Raw genomic sequence first — 22,790 nt, 5'->3', positions numbered from 1 at the left:
TAGATCACAAGGCCAAATCATATTTCACTGAATCAAATCAGCCTCCCAATTTGTATGGGATTATACAAAAAATTTCGCTTTAATTTTTTTTCAATTTATTCTTATTAGATGTTTATAAGATTATAAGATGTTTTAATCTTAAAATGTTTTAGTTAATTTAAAAAAAAATAATAATACATTTTTTGGAGGTTCTCATACAAGTTAGGAGGCTGATTTGATTCAACGTGATCCTTGATGATGCCTTGTGATCTAGGAGGTTTTGGTTATACTCACCTATTGTTTTTATGACATTTCGCAACTACAGAACCTGTTTATGTGCGTGTTTATTGTTACCTGTAGACCTTCGAAGAATACTCGAGTCAGTATTTATTGATAGGCGTCGCAATCAGCTGTTAGATTCTGTGCAATATTTATCAAATTCTATTAATATCTTTGACTTAGTTAGAATGGGTCTCCACGTTTCATTAGACGAGGCTGTGGTTCGAAGTTTCATGCTAAATGCGTCAATCTTGCTTGTGAAAATGTTATTAATGTCTACCTTTACTAGCATCTACCGTCTTTCTAAAGGGGTGAGTTATAAATAAATCTAAGTATTCGTTTTTCGTATGTTTTGTAGAATTTCACCACAAAACAGTTGTCTCTTTAGATCATTCTTAAAGGGTAACATCTAAAACACTTGAGAATTTGATAGAACTCGAGGAAATCACTTTGAATATTCCGAAAACAATATTTCTTGACTCGGGGACTGTTTTAAACCCAAGGCGAAGCTTAATGCCAAATAACTATTTTGATTAATCTTTATATCGAATTGGTGTAAATTATGAACACCAAAAAATATGCTTTAGATAAATTGAAGTTTTTCCTATCGTTTCGCTTGAGTAGAATACAAATAAAAAAAATTACTCAATAAAAAATATAAATGTACACTACTAAAAAAAAAAATTTTCAGTAGAAATGTATGAACGCATAAAGGAAACAACTTTAAAAAATACCGTACTATAGCCAAGATTATCTGTGACAGTTTCACTTGATTAAATTTTTTGCTTTCTTATAAAATTATTTACAAAATAAATAAAACCCAGTTTTTTGCTTGAAATCGAACGTTTCTAGACTCCGTTTGTCAAGCGATTTTAATGCCTATTACCTACGATTTAAGGTATACCAAGAATATACACATTTTTGGCTTTTAGCTTCCTCTTAAGGAGAAAGTTCCTTAAGAGGATAGGGTGGAGACACATTACGCAATACCCATCATAGCTTTGCCCATAAATGAACCTACACCTAGATCGTCATCTTCGTGCTTTTAGTACTGAACATATTTCGTCCGACGGATTTTTTTGGAACTAAGAGAAAAAGAAAGAGAAGGGAATATGTTGTCACGACGTCACAAACCATCGACCAAAGATAGAGGAAAGTAAAAAAAAAAACGGTACTACCATAGACAATATAAATACGGTCCCAATTTATTAGCCGTTAAATGTTTTACATATCCCCGACATAAAATAGATATTTACTATTACTGCTGTAATTAAGTTGAAATCAAATGTTCAAAGGCGGAATTCAACAATTTTAACAACATGTCTTTATTAGAAAAACGTAGAAAAGACTTGTATCTCTCATATTGACTCTCCTTCTTTGGTGCAACTCGTCCAGTTCAACATTCCTTCCGTACACTTAGAAACATTAAATTTCTTTTTGTCAATCAATACTCTACTAATTATTATAGGTAAGTACCACTCGCCACTGTCCAGAATATCGAGACTTGATAACTCAATTCTTGGTTGCCAGTCGTCAGTCTAAATGAGCTTCGTAGGTCTTTAAAAATCTTTATTTATTTATTTATATATATATACGCCTAAAAAGGCTTTTACACAGAAGTGATACATGATGCAGTACAATAAGAGAATATGTATTATACAGGAGATATTGACAGTAAATAGATGTAATCCATTTTAAGGAAGGAAAAAAAATAACATAAAGTAAAAAAGAAATTACAACAACATTACATATAAAACAAATCATTAAAACTAATTTACCAAAGCTACTCTTATTTGTAGGATTCAACAAAGTGTTGATGTAGATTATGCTTAATTCTATATATGTAGTCAATAAATAAATCAATAACACCCCCATACTTGTTGCCCAGATCATGCATCCTATTGGTCAGTGAGTGTGTCTGATAGTTGGTCGAGTATGTATTACAGAAGAATGTTATATTTTGCCTTGTATTCCTAGTCGGCACATGTAGTTTAATAGTGGCAAGGATGGCAGGACTATCAATTAAGTTGTTAATGACTCTGTGTAACACAACCAGGTCTGAAATAATTCTCCTGTCAGACAGTGTTATTAGATGCAATTGATTCATCAAACTGACATAATTAATGTAATCAATAGGAATTCCGAGCTTAAAATTTACGTACTTAAGAAATTTGTGCTGAACTCTTTCTATATTATTGGAGTGAACTTTATGTAAAGGGGACCAAATAGGTGAATTATACTCCAATTGACTTCTGACTAATGAAGTATAGAGGGTTCTCATACAATCTATGGACTTAAAATCGGTTAAAGTTCTGCAAAGGAAGCCAAGCATCTTTAAAGCCTTATTAGTTATATAGTTGATGTGTTCAATGAATGACAAGTTTTCAACGAATATTACACCCGTATTTATATCATTGGACTCTACCAAAACCTTGTCCAGGCTTTGACTTGAATATTCCCTCTAACATACATTATATGTACGGTGTCTGGCAACTAGTGGTACAAGCGGGAAACTGGTGAATCTACACAGGGCCGGCCCCGAATCAAACGGCGTCTGGCGCTAGTTAAAATCTCAAGGGCGCTGGGTATAATTAGCGCCTTAGCTTCTTGGCGTCTTGGCGAGTCGGCGCAAAGAGCCTATTGCTCCAATTGCGCCTGTACAGGGCCGGCCCTAAATCTAAATCACATTTGGAGCCAAATTTGTAGTGAATTTTTATTTTATTTGAGCTATCGTTTTGGAGTAGCAGCTGTTTAATGTATTTTAAAATGTGTCGAACCGTGGACCCGGCTCCAAAAGATTTTTTTAACCCTTTTAATAGGCCACTTGCAAGGATTTTCTAATGACTTGGAAAAAAATGAGTGGATAGATTTCTCTACTAAGATTACGAAAATGTTACTCAAAAAATTTTGAAATGTATAGTTTTTTTTAAATAAAATAAATAAATCTGTTATTTTTGGCTTGTGACGTCACCACTTGAAAATGTTCCGTCTCCAATATTATTGAATTAATTTTTGTAAAATTCCACACTGATTATTTTTTTTATATGGCAACACCTTGATTTCCGGCGACTTGTGAATTTGAATATTGACACTTGTTTGGGGTTTGGCTGTTTGTATTGTAGTCCGCTAACTTTGTTGAGAAATTAAGCATATATTATTTGGAAATGATTGAAGTAGGTTTTGTTCAGGGTCAGTCTGACAATTTGCCGAACATAGATTCATTTATGATGGCTACTTTTCTAAGTAATAATATGAATTTCATTGGAAGCGAAATTAGAAATGTCAAAACAAAAAGGTTAGTATTTTTTCTGTATCTTCTAATATACGAATATTATGTTATATATTTTGACAACATTTAATATGTACTTATATATTATGTTTCCATCAATTATTATTATTAAGACAATTGTTAACATTCAGTTATATGCAACTGTCTTTTGTTTTCAACGTGTTATTATTATATATTTTAAAGGTCTGCACGTGAAAGTTATGGTGATAATGCTATCGGGTATGTGCAGGTAAAAAGAGAAGGTCCTATCTGCACAGTGAAAGCAAAAATAACCCCCGAGCACCGTGTCCGCCAAAAAGCATACTCTGTTGTACTTTTGTGTGATGAGATGGAAGATGAAATACAAGTCTTAGAATGTCAAGACTGTGCAGCTTCTAGAGGTTAGTTGAACTGTATGTCGCTATATTGTAAAATATGTTTCTCTCCTCTAACCTCTACACTCTTCTACCCTATGGAGATGTGGGGAAGAGCAAACTCTTGTGTGATGTAACAAACACAGAATCATTGCGAGGGTCTCTGCCAGCTACCTGTTGACAAATAATTTATATTTGGAACATTTTGCTTTCAGGTGGCTGTAAACATGCACTGGCATTTCTAACATGGCTCCATAGGAGAAGTGAAGAACCAGCGTCGACATCTGTCGACTGTTATTGGAGAAAATCAAAGTTATCGTGTGTCGGAACCTCCCAAAAGTTCATTCTGGCATCCCAAGTTGGCAAGAACGCAGTAAAAAGCGTGGAAAAAGGTAATGGAGATTTCCTGGCAGCAGTACTCCAAAGGAGTCTTAAGGAGGGGCTTCGATGCCAACTGACTCAACTTTACATGGATCCGAAGCCCACTGACTGTTTGTCCATGCACAGGATGATTTCTGCTTTTAAGAAAACACGAAACCTGCACAATACAAGTGCTACAGATTTCATCAATTTTATTACATGTGATCTAAATATTCCTCCAAATATCTTCGAGGAAGTTTTTTCATTAACAAGAAAGCAGGCTAACTGCCCGTTATGGTACGAAATGCGATATGGCAGAATTACTGCATCCAAACTATACGAGGCAGCTAACTGCAAAACATTGGATGGAACATTGACTGAAGTCATCTTAGGGGCAGCCAAGATTCCAGACACAAAGGCTATGCAATGAGGTCGGCTTTTAGAACCTTTGGTGTTAAAGGTACTAGCAAACCAACTGGGACACAAATATAAAGAATGTGGTTTCAAAATCAGTTGCAAATTACCAATTATCGGTGGCTCCCCGGATGCAGTCACTGATGATTATATTGTTGAGGTCAAGTGTCCAGTCAAACATAGTACAATGAAAAATTACTTTTTTGAGGGTGTTGTTGCCAGAAAGTATTATGCACAAATGCAAATACAAATGTTTGTACTGAACAAATTCAAGGGAGTGTTTTGTGTTGCTGAACCCAACTTTGAATCATCTGGCAAAATAAATGTTTTCCACATCGATTACGATGAAGAATTCTGTGTCGAAGCTATTAATAAAGCCATGCTGTTTTGGTCCAGAGCTATATTTCCTGTACTTAAAAAAAATGTATAGGTATACATTATTTGAAATAAATCACGTATTTACTGCACTACACTCGCTTCTTTATTCATAATAATACATGATTATATTGATTATGTACAATAGCATCATATTATTTTCATCCCATCCACCATAGTATAATATGTATTTGTATAAAGTGACAGAAAAACAAAAACAAAAAGTTTACATAAGACATATTTTTACATTTATACCTAGTATTTATTTGATAATACGTACACATGTTATTGTATTATCGCATAGATTTTTTTTGTATTTATTATTGGAAGTAAGAAAATGATTACAAAGTGGAAATTCTAACACAAATAGAAATGTATTAAAAAGTGGAACATGATCACTTTGCTACAACACAACTGTATTTATATAAACTTGATGTAAAAGTAAGGCGTAATGAATGAATAGCAATCAATCCACTCTCAGTAAAATATTGGAAGCATTATTATAGTCAGTACTTGCACTGACTGGTAACGCTGGCCGCTAGATGGCGCTAGTGTAGCATGTTGCATTTCTTCGGGACAATACAAACAAACCTAATGGCGGGCTTTAATATTCTTTTTACGTGTGAGCATAAGAACAGTAAGGTCGTATGTAGGTTACTAAATATTTTATTTTCGACTTATATAATTTATTAACGTAAAATAAAGAAAACATTTCAAATAACATGCATTAAAAAAAACCAACCCACAGAAGTCACGGGGCTAGGAGGCGCTAGTATAGCATAATCAGAATGTATGGTAAATGTAAGAAGTTGAAGGTGTTATACATAAATTATTCTACAGTATTTGATATTATCCCTTTTGGTGGCTTCATTGCCTATAAACTCTAAGTAAAAGCTCCAACATATGTTTTTATAAAAAACACATACTGGCGCTATAATTACATAATATTATACACTTTAGACTTATTCTATATACATTACATGAAGGATAAACAAAATTACACTGGTACATATTATGAATATTTATATTCAAGTTAAAGTTTATATGATAATGAAGCGCACATAACATTTTAAACTAAACATTAGCGTAGAGCACAAAACACTAAAAGACTAATAATATTAATAAGACTAATATGATCAAATTATTGGTTTTTGTAGATTTATGAGTCCACATGCAATCATAACAATATGGTCAACTTGTTGAGTCAAATGGAAGTCTATACAAGAATGTGGCTTTAGAATATTATACTCTCTGAGCCGGCTTATTACACGTTCAACGTGTATACGCAGGGCTGCTATTTGCTTGGATAACTTCACCTCTCTTTTAGTGCTATTTACACCTGTAACAACACTTGGTGGACGCACAAGTTGACAATGTTTGCCTTCTAAAATAGTAGCTAGTTGCTTAAAACCTCTATCTGCCATTACCGACATGCCTTCAGACAAGTTGTCCAAGAAGCCGCACTTTTCCACAATCATCATATCTGTAGTACGTCCACCAAAGCCCTTTGAAATGAAGTTAATAAAGCCATCAGGAGTGATTGATATTAGGTACTTGAGTGTATTGCATTTTTTATATTCTGACCAAGTTAGTGCCTGCTGCAGTGGATTTGATGGCTTCTCTATCTGAATTTCAAAACAGTCTATGATTGATACGACATGTTTGTATCTTGCTCTGAATGGAATTGGTAGTAAGGCTTCTATTGCTTCTGACTTAGGCCAAAATACCAGTTCTGCAAGATGACGAGATAACTTCGGTAAACTTTGCTTAAAGATTCTTGAAGCTTGAGCCTCAGAAAGGCCAAATTCATCACCTAAAATGCTGAAACTAGAGTTTAATTTAATTTTTTTTAAAACGATTAAAACATTTAAAATGTTTATATTTTCAAGGAGTGCTAGGGTTTTAACAATCCAATAAAAATCTTTAAGGATTCCTAAATACAGCTTTGGTTTGTTTTCAATATGCTGCAGAGTTAATTTCAATGACAGACTTTTGAAATCACTACTTGAACTACTATCAACGTACGAATCTGACGTAGCTTGTTGGGAGTATTCTGAACCAGATGCCGATTCCGAGGCAGAACTGTCTGGCTGAAGAGTGACATGCTTTAGTTGTACATTCTTGGTATTTTTATTATGCTTCACAGGAGAAGTACTTACGTCACGAGTAGTTAAACACTCGATTGGACCCCTACTGTGTTCTTTTCCTGTATTTGTCAATTTACTTTTGAATTTCTTTTTCAAATTGCATTGAATGGCTTTCGAATCAGTTGCGTTCTCAACTATCAACATGTGAAAGTTTTCTTCGGAGCTTGATGTATCTTGTGGTCCATCCACATGTTGTTGAAGTATTTGGAGTCCAGAGCATTGAGGCTTCTCGAGAGGAAACGACACTTCCAGTTCAACGTAGTCTTGAGGTTGATTGATGATCTGTTGTGGCACAGACTCATCCACATCAGACAGGCAAGGAGACATTGGCTCGAGACTTGCAACAAACACTTCACCGCCTTTAGATGAGCTTGGATGCTGATCCACCACATTGAGTAGATCTCGCCCATCAGCTCCAATTTGACATTCAAATTTATGAGGAATGGTTCCTTTTTTTAAAAGCACCCTTTTACTTAGATGTTGGGGCCATTTCCGAGCATCCACGCTTAACTGAAAATAAAAATACAACTTATCAAGAGACATTGTATTTATTCAATACAAACTTAACAATGCAAATATAATAAGTATCTTCATTTGAGAATAGCCTGCAAAAGTGTAACAATATTGTAATGTGTGTAGGCTTGTTGTCACTAGGTAATAGACCCACCTACTCAACCTACTGTACTGTACAGCAAACTATTCGTGAAGCATGCAACAAAGAAAAATATGTATTTTTTAAATATTGTGTTCAAACAATAATATTGTAAAAAATATACTTACATTAAAATGATCTTCACAGACATATCGTACGGTTTTATTTGACAGTTCACCCAATTGACTGGACCTATGAATTGCAATACACCATTGTTTTCTAATTGCTGAAATTCGCGGTACAACGAAAAATCTTTTTTCCTTAGTAGTCGCCGAAGTATTTGGGCACAAAGGAACCATACAATATTTATAATTATTTTTACGATCTCGGATCCTACGGTTACTACACGAATCCATGTTTAATTAAATAACAAAACAGTAACAAAACGCAGCGTTAGAATTGGAAGTACTTCGTTTTGACATGACAGATATTATTCAGAAGTGACAGATGTTATGATGTGAAAATCGTACAGATTATCCTTCCGTGGCGGCTGTCTTAGAAGTATAATGGTGATGGTCCTGATTTTAACAAAATCAAATTTAATAATATATTATTATGAGTTTATGAGTACAAGAATAATTTAAATCGCAACATTTGGATAGTATCAAACAAGAGGTACAATATCAAGTTATATGTTATATAACTAGAATGTGCAGCTGTTAAAAATAGTCTCATTGCAAAAACAAAAACCAACCTTGGTACATATAGAATATATAGGTACTTCGACCAACTAAATATATTTTATGAGAACCTTCTTTATACTTGTTTATATATTTCATATTGTTGATAAACCTTCCCCTTTAATTCATTTAATTTTATGTACATTAGGTTTTATTGTAAAATATTTGGATTAAGTGACTGAACATTATAATCGTATATATTCATCAATCCTATAATATTGTGTATAAGTATATTTATATTATATGTCATCTCATTTAATATGGCAGACTGAGATTGCAATATCCTCCCAGTACTGCTGGAATAAAACTTTAAATAAATTAATAAGGATTAATGATCAATAAGAAGGTTCAAGGAAAAAAATATTTATGAGATGTAATATTTTTGGTATGCCTCGTTATTCTCCTCTGCCATTCGTGTGAAATGCGTCGTTTTTTTTTTAAATGTTTTTGGGCTATGTAATTATTTTGTTTTCGCACCCATAAATTATGTTCCGTCTTTCCGGTTTATGAAAAAATGGTCCGATTTTTCGGATTAAAATTTTCAAAAAATCGCCATGGTTTCAAAAATACGATTAAAAAAAAAAAAAAAATACAGAATGTCTTAGAATATTTGCCTAAACCGGAAAATAAAATAAAAAAATGGGATGCAAGAGGCCTATTGCTGAAAAAAAGAATCAAAATTCTAGAGCCGGAATATTTTTTATGGGTTTTCTATGATGTAGATTCTCCAGTTTATTCACTTGTACCTCGAATTTCCGGACACCGAATATAATAATATAATATCTCCTATTTTCATGGACCGGAAAATGAAATAATTCTTAGCAACTGTAAAAAAAATGTTTGTTTGAATGTAAAAATAACGCACCCAATTTTATTGGTGCCTACAAAATGTATTATCTAATTTTTATTATGGATTGTGTAACATAATTTTTTAAGTTGTACTATAGTTATTCGGTTCTAATAATAACCTGTTAAACCGACTATCTCAGAGGTTGCGGTCAGCGCAAAAAAACATTATCGCATGTGTAAATAAATCATTCAACTCTCAAAATGACCTTCAAACACTTTAACAAAAATTAGATATAATTTTCGAACAATATTATTGTATATAAGTGGCAAATAATAATAATGATTTCAGATATTCGCTAATAAAGAGGACGCTAAGTATTTTTCCTCCACCAAGGATGCTGGAAAAGTTAAACTCGATGACGTGGACATCGAAAGGATTCGAAGGTAACAACTATACTTTAATAAAATAAAGTGTTTTCATGTTAAAAAAAAATCTTTGTAGTTCAGGATATCTACTCTCAGTATCGCCTTGGTAAAAGACCACCATTCTGAATTGAAGCGTTGCTCGAAATGGCTTTAGCCTGTTTTGTGACTAGATCTGATCCAGGTTCATCTTTCCAGTCTCACTGGCACACACAAAAATAAAATAAACTTTTATCCTTTTCAGAGCTCACCTCAATGACCTGGAAAACATCCCGGCGTTCCTGTTCACGGGGGCGCTGTACGTGGTGACCAAACCGGACCCCTTCCTGGCCAGCGTACTGTTCTCTGCCTACACCTTGTGCCGCGTAGGACACAGCCTGGTGTATGCAGTATGGCCGCAGCCGCAGCCCGCGCGAATGATCTGCTTCGCTGGCGGCTTCGCGATCACCCTCTTCATGGCGTCTCAAGTGGCCATCCATGCCGTCTTGTGAACAGGAACGTGATAATTAAATCTTACTCATCTAACATTACAAAACGATTTTTGTCAAAAATTTGCCGCCCTATCAGTTGCCTGGGGTTGCGTAGGTCTAAATATGGGACTGTATGTAATCAAAACCACCTTAAGCCGTGCCTGGATTAAATTGGCCTCTTAATCTCTAAATCCTTCCACCTTTCAATGTATAATATTTTAAAATGTTTTACTTTTTTAAATATTTTTATTGGGAAAACATGCTAACAAATTTTATGATTAAATCATGGAACTCTACGAAAATGTAGATTAAAACATGGAAGTCTAGGGAAATGTAAGTTAGAATTTCACACATAGAAATCTAAGGAAAATTAAGTTTTAAATTAAAACCTCGAAATCTAGGGAAATGTAAGTTAGAAAATGAAAAATCGAAATCTAGTGAAATGTAAGTAATAAATTGATGTATAAAAATCTATAAATATGTGATATTGAAATTAAAACATGGAAATGTAGGGAAATGTAAGTTAGAAATTAAAACATGGAAATCTAACGGATTGTAAGTTTTAAATTGAATCATCGAAATCTAGGGAAATGTAAGTTAGAAATTGAAACATTAAAATCTAGGGAAATGTAAGTTTGAATTTGAAAAATCGAAATCTAGGGAAATGTAAGATAAAAATTAAAACATGGAAATGTAAGCTAGAAATAAAAACATGGAAATCCAGGGAAATGTAAGTAATAAATTGAGAAAAGAAATCTAGTAAAAGGTGAGATTGAAATTAAAACATCGAAATGTAGGGAATTGTAAGTTAGAAATTAAAACATTGAAATCTAGGAAAATGAAAGTTTGAAATTAAAACGTCGAAATGTAAGGAGGGCCGAAGGAAGAAAGAATGGTCTATCAGCGGAATGAATTTATGTTAGATTGGTTAGGCGGTTGTATATATTGGTTAGACAAAATTAGTCTAACCAATATATACAACCGCCTAACCAATCTAATTTGTCGAGACATTTAATGTCGAGGCGGGATTTGTTACAGAGACTTTAATTGAAATCCATTTTATTTCTATATTGCATGTGAGCGTTCGTGAAATGTATTTTTAATAATATTATGTGTTTATGAATTTTATAAAATAAAGAACTCACTTTAGTAACGTTTATTATTGTCTTTAGGTACTCCTGTGACCTGTCAGAGGACATTAATTTAGAAGTACTTACTACTTAGTATTATATATTAGCTTTTATTTATTAGATTCTAAAAAATACAATTACAGAATAATTAATCTTTGACTGTCCAACTGAAAAGGTTTCCCGTTTCAGGACAGTCATATAGCCTTTACCTATAATGCCGGCTCTACAATTTCAGTACGGCTTTTCACGAGTACTACTAACTGCTACAATCAAATTGTAGCAGTTATTGCTCTTGGTTTATTATTAGTTTTATGCAGTGGATCCATTCACCCACTACCCCCTGTACCATTACTCTTATTTATGGTTAGCCTCACGACATTTTAGTAGGTTACAAAAACCGACACACTACCCTCGGGAATTCTTAACAAGTAGAGTGTAGACTACAATACAGTAGCAGGCATTGTGAGTTGAATTTTGGGGTTTTTCGAGCCGGTTGAAAATGCGTAAAAAAGTGCTGAAAAAAAAAGTTTGAGGATTTTTCTACTAATGGTCTTATATTTAATTTTGTGTTGTCTCTTCTATTTTTATTTATTTTTTTAAATTTAATATTTTTTAAGCTATTACAGTTCGAAAATGGCCTTGAAAGCCGAAATAGCTGTAACAATAATGAAAACCAAAATACTTGCAGAAACTTAATAATAATATTATTAAATTCGATTCATATTCATTTATTAAACATGAAATGGAGTTCTACGAATTAAATACAGAAACAATTAATTAATTACATCTAGTAGCTAGGTAGTACCTACCTAATTTTTATTTTTGTTTTGGAAGAGTTTTATTTTATAATGTAAGTAATTTAATATGATGCTTATTTTTTAAATTTTAATTCGCCACCTTATTTTTTATTTGGTATTTTGAACCTCAAAGTAGCCAGGCAGACCTTACCTCATTTGAGTTGGGACACCTCATTTAAATATTTGAGGTAGGAACTGCATTTTAAAATCGTGTTCAACCCAACACCAGCTAGGTTAAATACAAGTTCAGACAATCCGTAATGAAAACAATAAAAAATATACCTTCATATAAAAAAAAATTCCCTGGCCGAGAGTCGAACCCCTATCGACTGCTTGGAGGGCAACTGTGCCAGCCATTTTACATCACCAACTACATATATTAAGAATTATGTATTTTAAAATGTTTTTCAAAAACATATACACAGCTGAAATAATAGCGTTTAATAGCTTAAACAGCGATATACTAAATGCATAAGAGTGAAAATTCTATGAACTTAGAAACACTCATTGAATTTTACTATCAAAAGTTGTTTCTATCTTACCTATTGACTGGTTACGTCAATTTTTAATCAAATTGAGGTTTTCTACGTTACTCGTATGTTGCAAATTCAAAAAACTTTTTTATATCAGAACGTATTTTTTATTCAATGGTATATAATCCTTTTTTATTTTTATTAACGTCGTTTTTAAAAGCAACACATAGAATTTGAATGACTGTGGCTATTGATACAAATATTCAAGCACCTACCTAAAAGTACCTACCTGAAATGACTGTGGCCTATTGATACAAATATTCAAGCACCTACCTAAAAGTACCTACCTGAAATGACTGTGGCCTATTGATACAAATATTCAAGCACCTACCTAAAAGTACCTACCTGAAATGACTGTGGCCTATTGATACAAATATTCAAGCACCTACCTAAAAGTACCTACCTGAAATGACTGTGGCCTATTGATACAAATATTCAAGCACCTACCTAAAAGTACCTACCTGAAATGACTGTGGCCTATTGATACAAATATTAAAGCACCTACCTATAAGTACCTACCTAGAATGACTGTGGCCTATTGATACAAATATTAATGCACCTACCTAGAATGACTGTGGCCTATAGATACAAATATTAAAGCACCTACCTAGAATGACTGTGGCCTATAGATACAAATATTAAAGCACCTACCTAGAATGACTGTGGCCTATAGATACAAATATTAAAGCACCTACCTAGAATGACTGTGGCCTATAGATACAAATATTAAAGCACCTACCTAGAATGACTGTGGCCTATATATACAAATATTAAAGCACCTACCAAGAATGACTGTGGCCTATAGATACAAATATTAAAGCATCTACCTAGAATGACTGTGGCCTATTGATACAAATATTAAAGCACCTACCTAGAATGACTGTGGCCTATAGATACAAATATTAAAGCACCTACCTAGAATGACTGTGGCCTATAGATACAAATATTAAAGCACCTACCTAGAATGACTGTGGCCTACTGATACAAATATTCAAGCACCTACCTACCTAGAATGACTGTGGCCTATATATACAAATATTAAAGCACCTACCAAGAATGACTGTGGCCTATAGATACAAATATTAAAGCATCTACCTAGAATGACTGTGGCCTATTGATACAAATATTCAAGCACCTACCTAAAAGTACTTACCTAGAATGACTGTGGCCTATAGATACAAATATTCAAGCACCTACCTAAAATGACTGTGGCCTATTGATACAAATATTCAAGCACCTACCTAGAATGACTGTGGCCTATTGATACAAATATTCAAGCACCTACCTACCTAGAATGACTGTGGCCTATAGATACAAATATTCAAGAACCTACCTAAAATGACTGTGGCCTATTGATACAAATATTCAAGCACCTACCTAGAATGACTGTGGCCTATTGATACAAATATTCACGCACATACCTACCTTGAATGACTGTGGCCTATAGATACAAATATTCAAGCACCTACCTAGAATGACTGTGGCCTATTGATACAAATATTCAAGCACCTACCTAGAATGACTGTGGCCTATTGATACAAATATTCACGCACATACCTACCTTGAATGACTGTGGCCTATAGATACAAATATTCAAGCACCTACCTAGAATGACTGTGGCCTATTGATACAAATATTCAAGCACCTACCTAGAATGACTGTGGCCTATTGATACAAATATTCAAGCACCTACCTAGAATGACTGTGGCCTATTGATACAAATATTCAAGCACCTAACTAGAATGACTGTGGCCTATTGATACAAATATTCAAGCACCTACCTAAAAGTACTTACCTAGAATGACTGTGGCCTATTGATACAAATATTCAAGCACCTACCTACCTAGAATGACTGTGGCCTATAGATACAAATATTCAAGCACCTACCTAAAATGACTGTGGCCTATTGATACAAATATTCAAGCACCTACCTAGAATGACTGTGGCCTATTGATACAAATATTCAAGCACCTACCTAGAATGACTGTGGCCTATAGATACAAATATTAAAGCACCTACCTAGAATGACTGTGGCCTATAGATACAAATATTAAAGCATCTACCTAGAATGACTGTGGCCTATTGGTACAAATATTCAAGCACCTACCTAAAAGTACCTACCTAGAATGACTGTGGCCTATTGATACAAATATTAAAGCACCTACCTAGAATGACTGTGGCCTATAGATACAAATATTCAAGCACCTACCTAGAATGACTGTGGCCTATTGATACAAATATTCAAGCACCTACCTAAAAGTACTTACCTAGAATGACTGTGGCCTATTGATACAAATATTCAAGCACCTACCTACCTAGAATGACTGTGGCCTATATATACAAATATTAAAGCACCTACCAAGAATGACTGTGGCCTATAGATACAAATATTAAAGCATCTACCTAGAATGACTGTGGCCTATTGATACAAATATTAAAGCACCTACCTAGAATGACTGTGGCCTATAGATACAAATATTAAAGCACCTACCTAGAATGACTGTGGCCTATTGATACAAATATTCATGTGCTTCAAGTTGATGTGGGTGGCTTCCCGGGTCTACATCACTAGCTAAGCAGCAAACCAGAATTCGAATTTTAAGGCGCAATTGCTCGCGTATACCAAACACGCCTACCAAAACACGATCCTGCAATCTACACTACTTCTTAGCTAAGCAGCAAACCTGAACTCGAATTTTAAGGCGCAATTGCTCGCGTATACCAAACACGCCTACCAAAACACGATCCTGCAATCTACACTACTTCTTAGCTAAGCAGCAAACCTGAACTCGAATTTTAAGGCGCAATTGCTCGCGTATACCAAACACGCCTACCAAAACACGATCCTGCAATCTACACTACTTCTTAGCTAAGCAGCAAACCTGAACTCGAATTTTAAGGCGCAATTGCTCGCGTATACCAAACACGCCTACCAAAACACGATCCTGCAATCTTCACTACTTCTTAGCTAAGCAGCAAACCTGAACTCGAATTTTAAGGCGCAATTGCTCGCGTATACCAAACACGCCTACCAAAACACGATCCTGCAATCTACACTACTTCTTAGCTAAGCAGCAAACCTGAACTCGAATTTTAAGGCGCAATTGCTCGCGTATACCAAACACGCCTACCAAAACACGATCCTGCAATCTACACTACTTCTTAGCTAAGCAGCAAACCTGAACTCGAATTTTAAGGCACAATTGCTCGCGTATACCAAACACGCCTACCAAAACACGATCCTGCAATCTACACTACTTCTTAGCTAAGCAGCAAACCTGAACTCGAATTTTAAGGCGCAATTGCTCGCGTATACCAAACACGCCTACCAAAACACGATCCTGCAATCTACACTACTTCTTAGCTAAGCAGAAAACCTGAACTCGAATTTTAAGGCGCAATTGCTCGCGTATACCAAACACGCCTACCAAAACACGATCCTGCAATCTACACTACTTCTTAGCTAAGCAGCAAACCTGAACTCGAATTTTAAGGCGCAATTGCTCGCGTATACCAAACACGCCTACCAAAACACGATCCTGCAATCTACACTACTTCTTAGCTAAGCAGCAAACCTGAACTCGAATTTTAAGGCGCAATTGCTCGCGTATACCAAACACGCCTACCAAAACACGATCCTGCAATCTACACTACTTCTTAGCTAAGCAGCAAACCTGAACTCGAATTTTAAGGCGCAATTGCTCGCGTATACCAAACACGCCTACCAAAACACGATCCTGCAATCTACACTACTTCTTAGCTAAGCAGCAAACCTGAACTCGAATTTTAAGGCGCAATTGCTCGCGTATACCAAACACGCCTACCAAAACACGATCCTGCAATCTACACTACTTCTTAGCTAAGCAGCAAACCTGAACTCGAATTTTAAGGCGCAATTGCCCGCGTATACCAAACACGCCTACCAAAACACGATCCTGCAATCTACACTACTTCTTAGCTAAGCAGAAAACCTGAACTCGAATTTTAAGGCGCAATTGCTCGCGTATACCAAACACGCCTACCAAAACACGATCCTGCAATCTACACTACTTCTTAGCTAAGCAGCAAACCAAAACTCGAATTTTAAGGCGCAATTGCTCGCGTATACCAAACACGCCTACCAAAACACGACCCTGCAATCTACACTACTTCTTAGCTAAGCAGCAAACCTGAACTCGAATTTTAAGGCGCAATTGCTCGCGTATACCAAACACGCCTACCAAAACACGATCCTGCAATCTTCACTACTTCTTAGCTAAGCAGCAAACCTGAACTCGAATTTTAAGGCGCAATTGCTCGCGTATACCAAACACGCCTACCAAAACACGATCCTGCAATCTACACTACTTCTTAGCTAAGCAGCAAACCTGAACTCGAATTTTAAGGCGCAATTGCTCGCGTATACCAAACACGCCTACCAAAACACGATCCTGCAATCTACACTACTTCTTAGCTAAGCAGCAAACCTGAAGTCGAATTTTAAGGCGCAATTGCTCGCGTATACCAAACACGCCTACCAAAACACGATCCTGCAATCTACACTACTTCTTAGCTAAGCAGCAAACCTGAACTCGAATTTTAAGGCGCAATTGCCCGCGTATACCAAACACGCCTACCAAAACACGATCCTGCAATCTACACTACTTCTTAGCTAAGCAGAAAACCTGAACTCGAATTTTAAGGCGCAATTGCTCGCGTATACCAAACACGCCTACCAAAACACGATCCTGCAATCTACACTACTTCTTAGCTAAGCAGCAAACCAAAACTCGAATTTTAAGGCGCAATTGCTCGCGTATACCAAACACGCCTACCAAAACACGACCCTGCAATCTACACTACTTCTTAGCTAAGCAGCAAACCTGAACTCGAATTTTAAGGCGCAATTGCTCGCGTATACCAAACACGCCTACCAAAACACGATCCTGCAATCTTCACTACTTCTTAGCTAAGCAGCAAACCTGAACTCGAATTTTAAGGCGCAATTGCTCGCGTATACCAAACACGCCTACCAAAACACGATCCTGCAATCTACACTACTTCTTAGCTAAGCAGCAAACCTGAACTCGAATTTTAAGGCGCAATTGCTCGCGTATACCAAACACGCCTACCAAAACACGATCCTGCAATCTACACTACTTCTTAGCTAAGCAGCAAACCTGAACTCGAATTTTAAGGCGCAATTGCTCGCGTATACCAAACACGCCTACCAAAACACGATCCTGCAATCTACACTACTTCTTAGCTAAGCAGCAAACCTGAAGTCGAATTTTAAGGCGCAATTGCTCGCGTATACCAAACACGCCTACCAAAACACGATCCTGCAATCTACACTACTTCTTAGCTAAGCAGCAAACCTGAACTCGAATTTTAAGGCGCAATTGCCCGCGTATACCAAACACGCCTACCAAAATACGATCCTGCAATCTACACTACTTCTTAGCTAAGCAGAAAACCTGAACTCGAATTTTAAGGCGCAATTGCTCGCGTATACCAAACACGCCTACCAAAACACGATCCTGCAATCTACACTACTTCTTAGCTAAGCAGCAAACCAAAACTCGAATTTTAAGGCGCAATTGCTCGCGTATACCAAACACGCCTACCAAAACACGATCCTGCAATCTACACTACTTCTTAGCTAAGCAGCAAACCTGAACTCGAATTTTAAGGCGCAATTGCTCGCGTATACCAAACACGCCTACCAAAACACGATCCTGCAATCTACACTACTTCTTAGCTAAGCAGCAAACCAGAACTCGAATTTTAAGGCGCAATTGCTCGCGTATACCAAACACGCCTACCAAAACACGATCCTGCAATCTTCACTACTTCTTAGCTAAGCAGCAAACCTGAACTCGAATTTTAAGGCGCAATTGCTCGCGTATACCAAACACGCCTACCAAAACACGATCCTGCAATCTACACTACTTCTTAGCTAAGCAGCAAACCTGAACTCGAATTTTAAGGCGCAATTGCTCGCGTATACCAAACACGCCTACCAAAACACGATCCTGCAATCTTCACTACTTCTTAGCTAAGCAGCAAACCTGAACTCGAATTTTAAGGCGCAATTGCTCGCGTATACCAAACACGCCTACCAAAACACGATCCTGCAATCTTCACTACTTCTTAGCTAAGCAGCAAACCTGAACTCGAATTTTAAGGCGCAATTGCTCGCGTATACCAAACACGCCTACCAAAACACGATCCTGCAATCTACACTACTTCTTAGCTAAGCAGTAAGCCTGAACTCGAATTTTAAGGCGCAATTGCTCGCGTATACCAAACACGCCTACCAAAACACGATCCTGCAATCTTTACTACTTCTTAGCTAAGCAGCAAACCTGAACTCGAATTTTAAGGCGCAATTGCTCGCGCCTACCAAAACACGATCCTGCGATCTTCACTACTTCTTAGCTATGCATAGTTATGTATAAATTAGCGGGAATTTATTTCTGGGGAATATTCCCGGGAATATTCCCGGAAATATTCCCTTGGACGGGAAATTTTGGGAATTTTGATTTTTATTTATTTATTTATTTATTATTTTATTTACGCCCTAATGGGCTTTTACATGAAAATATACATTTACATTGATTACAATAATTGAACATAAGAAGATAAATGGAGTTAATTGTAAGAAAGCAACACATATAATAAAATTTTGTGCAAATTAGCAAAACACTAATAAGATGGATTCAATATAAAATATACCCAAGCATGAAATAGTAAGTAAAAGAAAGTTCAACATAAAAAGTAAGTAAGTGGGTGTGTTTAAACCCAGTATTAATTGTGAGTTTAACAAATCGATAAACCAATATAAATTAGAGTGTAACTTACTCGTGAGGTAAAGAACATTATAACAGAGATTTAAAAAAAAAAAAAAAATAACAAAATAAGAGTTGCACCTGTAAAAAGCAAAAACTAATAGAATTTAGCAATATCGACATGAATAAGAAATAATAAGATCTGAGATGGAACATAGTGTTATGAATAAAATTAGTTAGTAGGTATATGCATACAATTATAAGTGTATAGTAGAGCAAATAAAAAACAAACAAATATGGATATAATTTACTTGAAAGGTTTCGAATGGGAGAAGATGTAATAAAATTATTAAAGCTATAAAAGTTAATTATTAGCCGATAGAATCGAAATAAGTTGCCTTTTAAAGCTCACAAAATTGTCAAAACCAAACATATCTATAAGTTCACAGTATTTATTCGCAAGGTTGTGAATTCTAGGAATTGGTGAAAAAATAGAATAATTAGTGTTGAGGTTCTTGTTAAATTTAAAAGTATCTTTACTGCGAGTTTGCCTAGCAGGAACATTAATGCAAATAAGTTCCAACAAATTAGGGCTGTCAATTAAAGATTTAATAATTTTGAATAAAAATTGCAAATCAATTAACACTCTTCTATCAGATAATTTAAGAAGTTTAGTTTCAGCAAGCAAGTTATTGTAATTTATAAATTCGATTGGAATTTTCATTTTAAAATTAATGTACCGAAGGAATTTATTTTGTACCTTTTCTAATGATTGAGAATGGACCTTGTAGTACGGTGACCATACGGTGGAATTGTATTCTAATTTGCTTCGTACTAACGAGCAATACAGATGTTTTAATGTTGACATACTTTTAAAATTTGCTCCCATTCTCAAAATAAAACCTAGTATTCTCATCGCATCGCTTGTTATTTCATCGATGTGTTCGTTAAACTGTAGACTCTCGTGGAATATAACACCAAGATCACGAATCTGTGATACACGAAGAAGATTAGCACCATTCATAAAATAGGAAAAATTAAGTGGATTTTTGCCTTTGTAAAAACTGATAATCTGGCATTTACCTAAATTTAGTTGCAAATCATTGACAGAACACCACGCACATAGTTTATTAAGGTTCAACTGCAAAATTGCGCGATCGTCATCGTCTTTGATTATTCTGTATATCTTCAGATCGTCGGCAAATAACAGGACTTTAACATTAGTAAAAATATTAACAATATCATTGATAAACAAACAAAATAATATTGGGCCCAAGTGAGATCCCTGTGGTACTCCGCTCGAGGCAGCAAATGTATAAGAAGTAAACGAATCTATCTTGACTGCTAAGTACCTTCCTAATAGATAACTCTTAAACCATTCCAACATGCTCCCTCTTATTCCCAACAATTTTAGTTTACGTAATAATATTTTGTGGTTTACTTTATCAAATGCCTTACTGAAGTCAGTATATATGGAATCAGTTTGATGTGATGCATTAAGGGCATTAACAATATCATTCGTGTACAATATCAAATTGGTAAGAGTAGATCTACCTTTAATGAATCCATGTTGAAGGGGAGAGATGGTTCGATTGATTCGGGATATCAACTTATCTAGTACTAGGCTTTCAAAAAGTTTGGGTAAAGTAGACATTATACATATTGGCCTATAATTTGTTACTTCGCTCTTATTACCTTTTTTGAAAATGGGCGTTAAAAGACTAAACTTCCAAAGGTCCGGGAATACACCTGATGAGAGTGACTTTGTAAATAACTTATGAATAGGATATGACAATGTATGCATACAATTTACTAAAAACCTGGGCGGAACATTATCAGGTCCTGCGGATTTTCGGGAATCAAGACTCTTCAGCTTAGATATAATATCGTCTATGGTTACATTACAGTCAGATATATCAAGAGTTTCAACCAAATCAAAGCACGAAATATTGCTGTCTTCACTTGCATTAATGTAAACGCCGCTAAAAAAATCAGCAAAAAGATTAACAGTTTCCTGAAGATTTTGGGATAATTTAGAATCGAATGACACACTACTAGGTATGTAAGTACCATTTTCTTTTTGGGATTTAACATATTTCCAAAAGAAATTTGAGTCGTCCGTGATAGAGCCTTCGACATCACTAATGTAATTTTTGTAACATTTTGCGGAGAGCTTATTGCACTCTGCCCTCAATTTTTGAAACGCAGTATAATCGATGGCCAGGCGACTTTGTTTGAATCTCTTATGAGATAATTTTTTGAGGTAAATTAAGTCTTTTGAAGGTCTTTTGAAGGTCTTTTAAAGGTCTTTTGAGAACCATTTTGGGTATAGAGTTTCTCTGTAAGTCGTTAAAGGAACAAATTGTTCAATTGCAGAATTAACGATGAAGTAAAATTTTTTAAGGTGTACATTAATATCATCGTCGCTATCAAAGAATGACCAGTCAGTCTGTTTAAGGAAATTTGAAATTTTAACATAGTCAGCTTTTTTGAAATTTCGAGTTTCTACTACCTTTTTTACGATAGGAATTGGTTTAAGATTGGACATGCATATTTCTAGTGGTGGATGGTAAACATCGACAGGTAATAGAATTTCGGTACTTCTCACAACACAGATGTCAGACACATTTGACAGTGCCAAATCCAACGTACGACCTCCTATATTAAGAACATTATTACACTGTGTTAGACCTAAGAACAGTGCCATATCTCTAATAACACGAATATTAACATTAGAACAAGAATTGACAGAATTCATATTACACCAATCATAATGTGGCAGATTGTAATCACCAACTAGAAGTAGTTTAGTATTAGGATATTTAGCACAAATTGATTCAACCTCGTCGCAGTGATTGCTGTAGCTTTGGACATCAGAATTCGGAGGTAAGTATGCACATCCCACTATTATTTTACCTCTAGAAGTGTTCACATTGACAAATAGTTGCTCGATGGATGTGTTTTTTGTGGATATTTTTGAAGAACTGAGATTTTTGGAGATAGCAATGGCTACACCACCTCCTCTCGTTTTGGCACTTGTTTTAGAATTCCTATCCATACGGTAGATGTTGAAATTAGGGAAGCCTAATTCGGCGGAATTGATTCCTGAGTCGAGCCATGTTTCGGTTAAAATGAAGATATCACTGCTGATAGTTGCCGCCGAAGTCAGCAACATGGGAAGTTTAGTGCGGATCCCTCTCACATTTTGGTAGTAGCATTTTATTTTTTGTTGTTTCAGTTTTTTGGCGCACATTCAATAATTTTAGGTACAGAGTTCACATATTTGATAGTTATATTGGTTTCACCGTTGTTCTTCCTCGTCTCGAGTTGTTGGCGTAAATCTAGAAGTT

At 35.4% G+C, this 22,790-nt stretch overlaps 1 protein-coding gene across 1 annotated transcript; it reads left to right on the top strand.

Moving 5' to 3' along the window:
- Positions 1–381: 381 nt before the first annotated feature.
- Positions 382–11,359, top strand: LOC149416988 (microsomal glutathione S-transferase 1-like). The gene is made up of 3 exons (XM_089641119.1): positions 382–569; positions 9,667–9,761; positions 9,985–11,359. The coding sequence occupies exons 1-3, from the start codon at positions 447–449 to the stop codon at positions 10,229–10,231; spliced, it is 465 nt and encodes a 154-aa protein (XP_089497245.1). The 5' UTR covers positions 382–446; the 3' UTR covers positions 10,232–11,359.
- Positions 11,360–22,790: the final 11,431 nt, after the last annotated feature.

The sequence above is a fragment of the Hesperophylax consimilis genome, chromosome 16 (genome assembly GCF_061612785.1).
Source record: "Hesperophylax consimilis isolate HC1 chromosome 16, BYU_Hcon_1.0, whole genome shotgun sequence".
NCBI classification, from domain to species: domain Eukaryota; kingdom Metazoa; phylum Arthropoda; class Insecta; order Trichoptera; family Limnephilidae; genus Hesperophylax; species Hesperophylax consimilis.
This window is presented reverse-complemented; position numbering and strand designations above follow the sequence as displayed.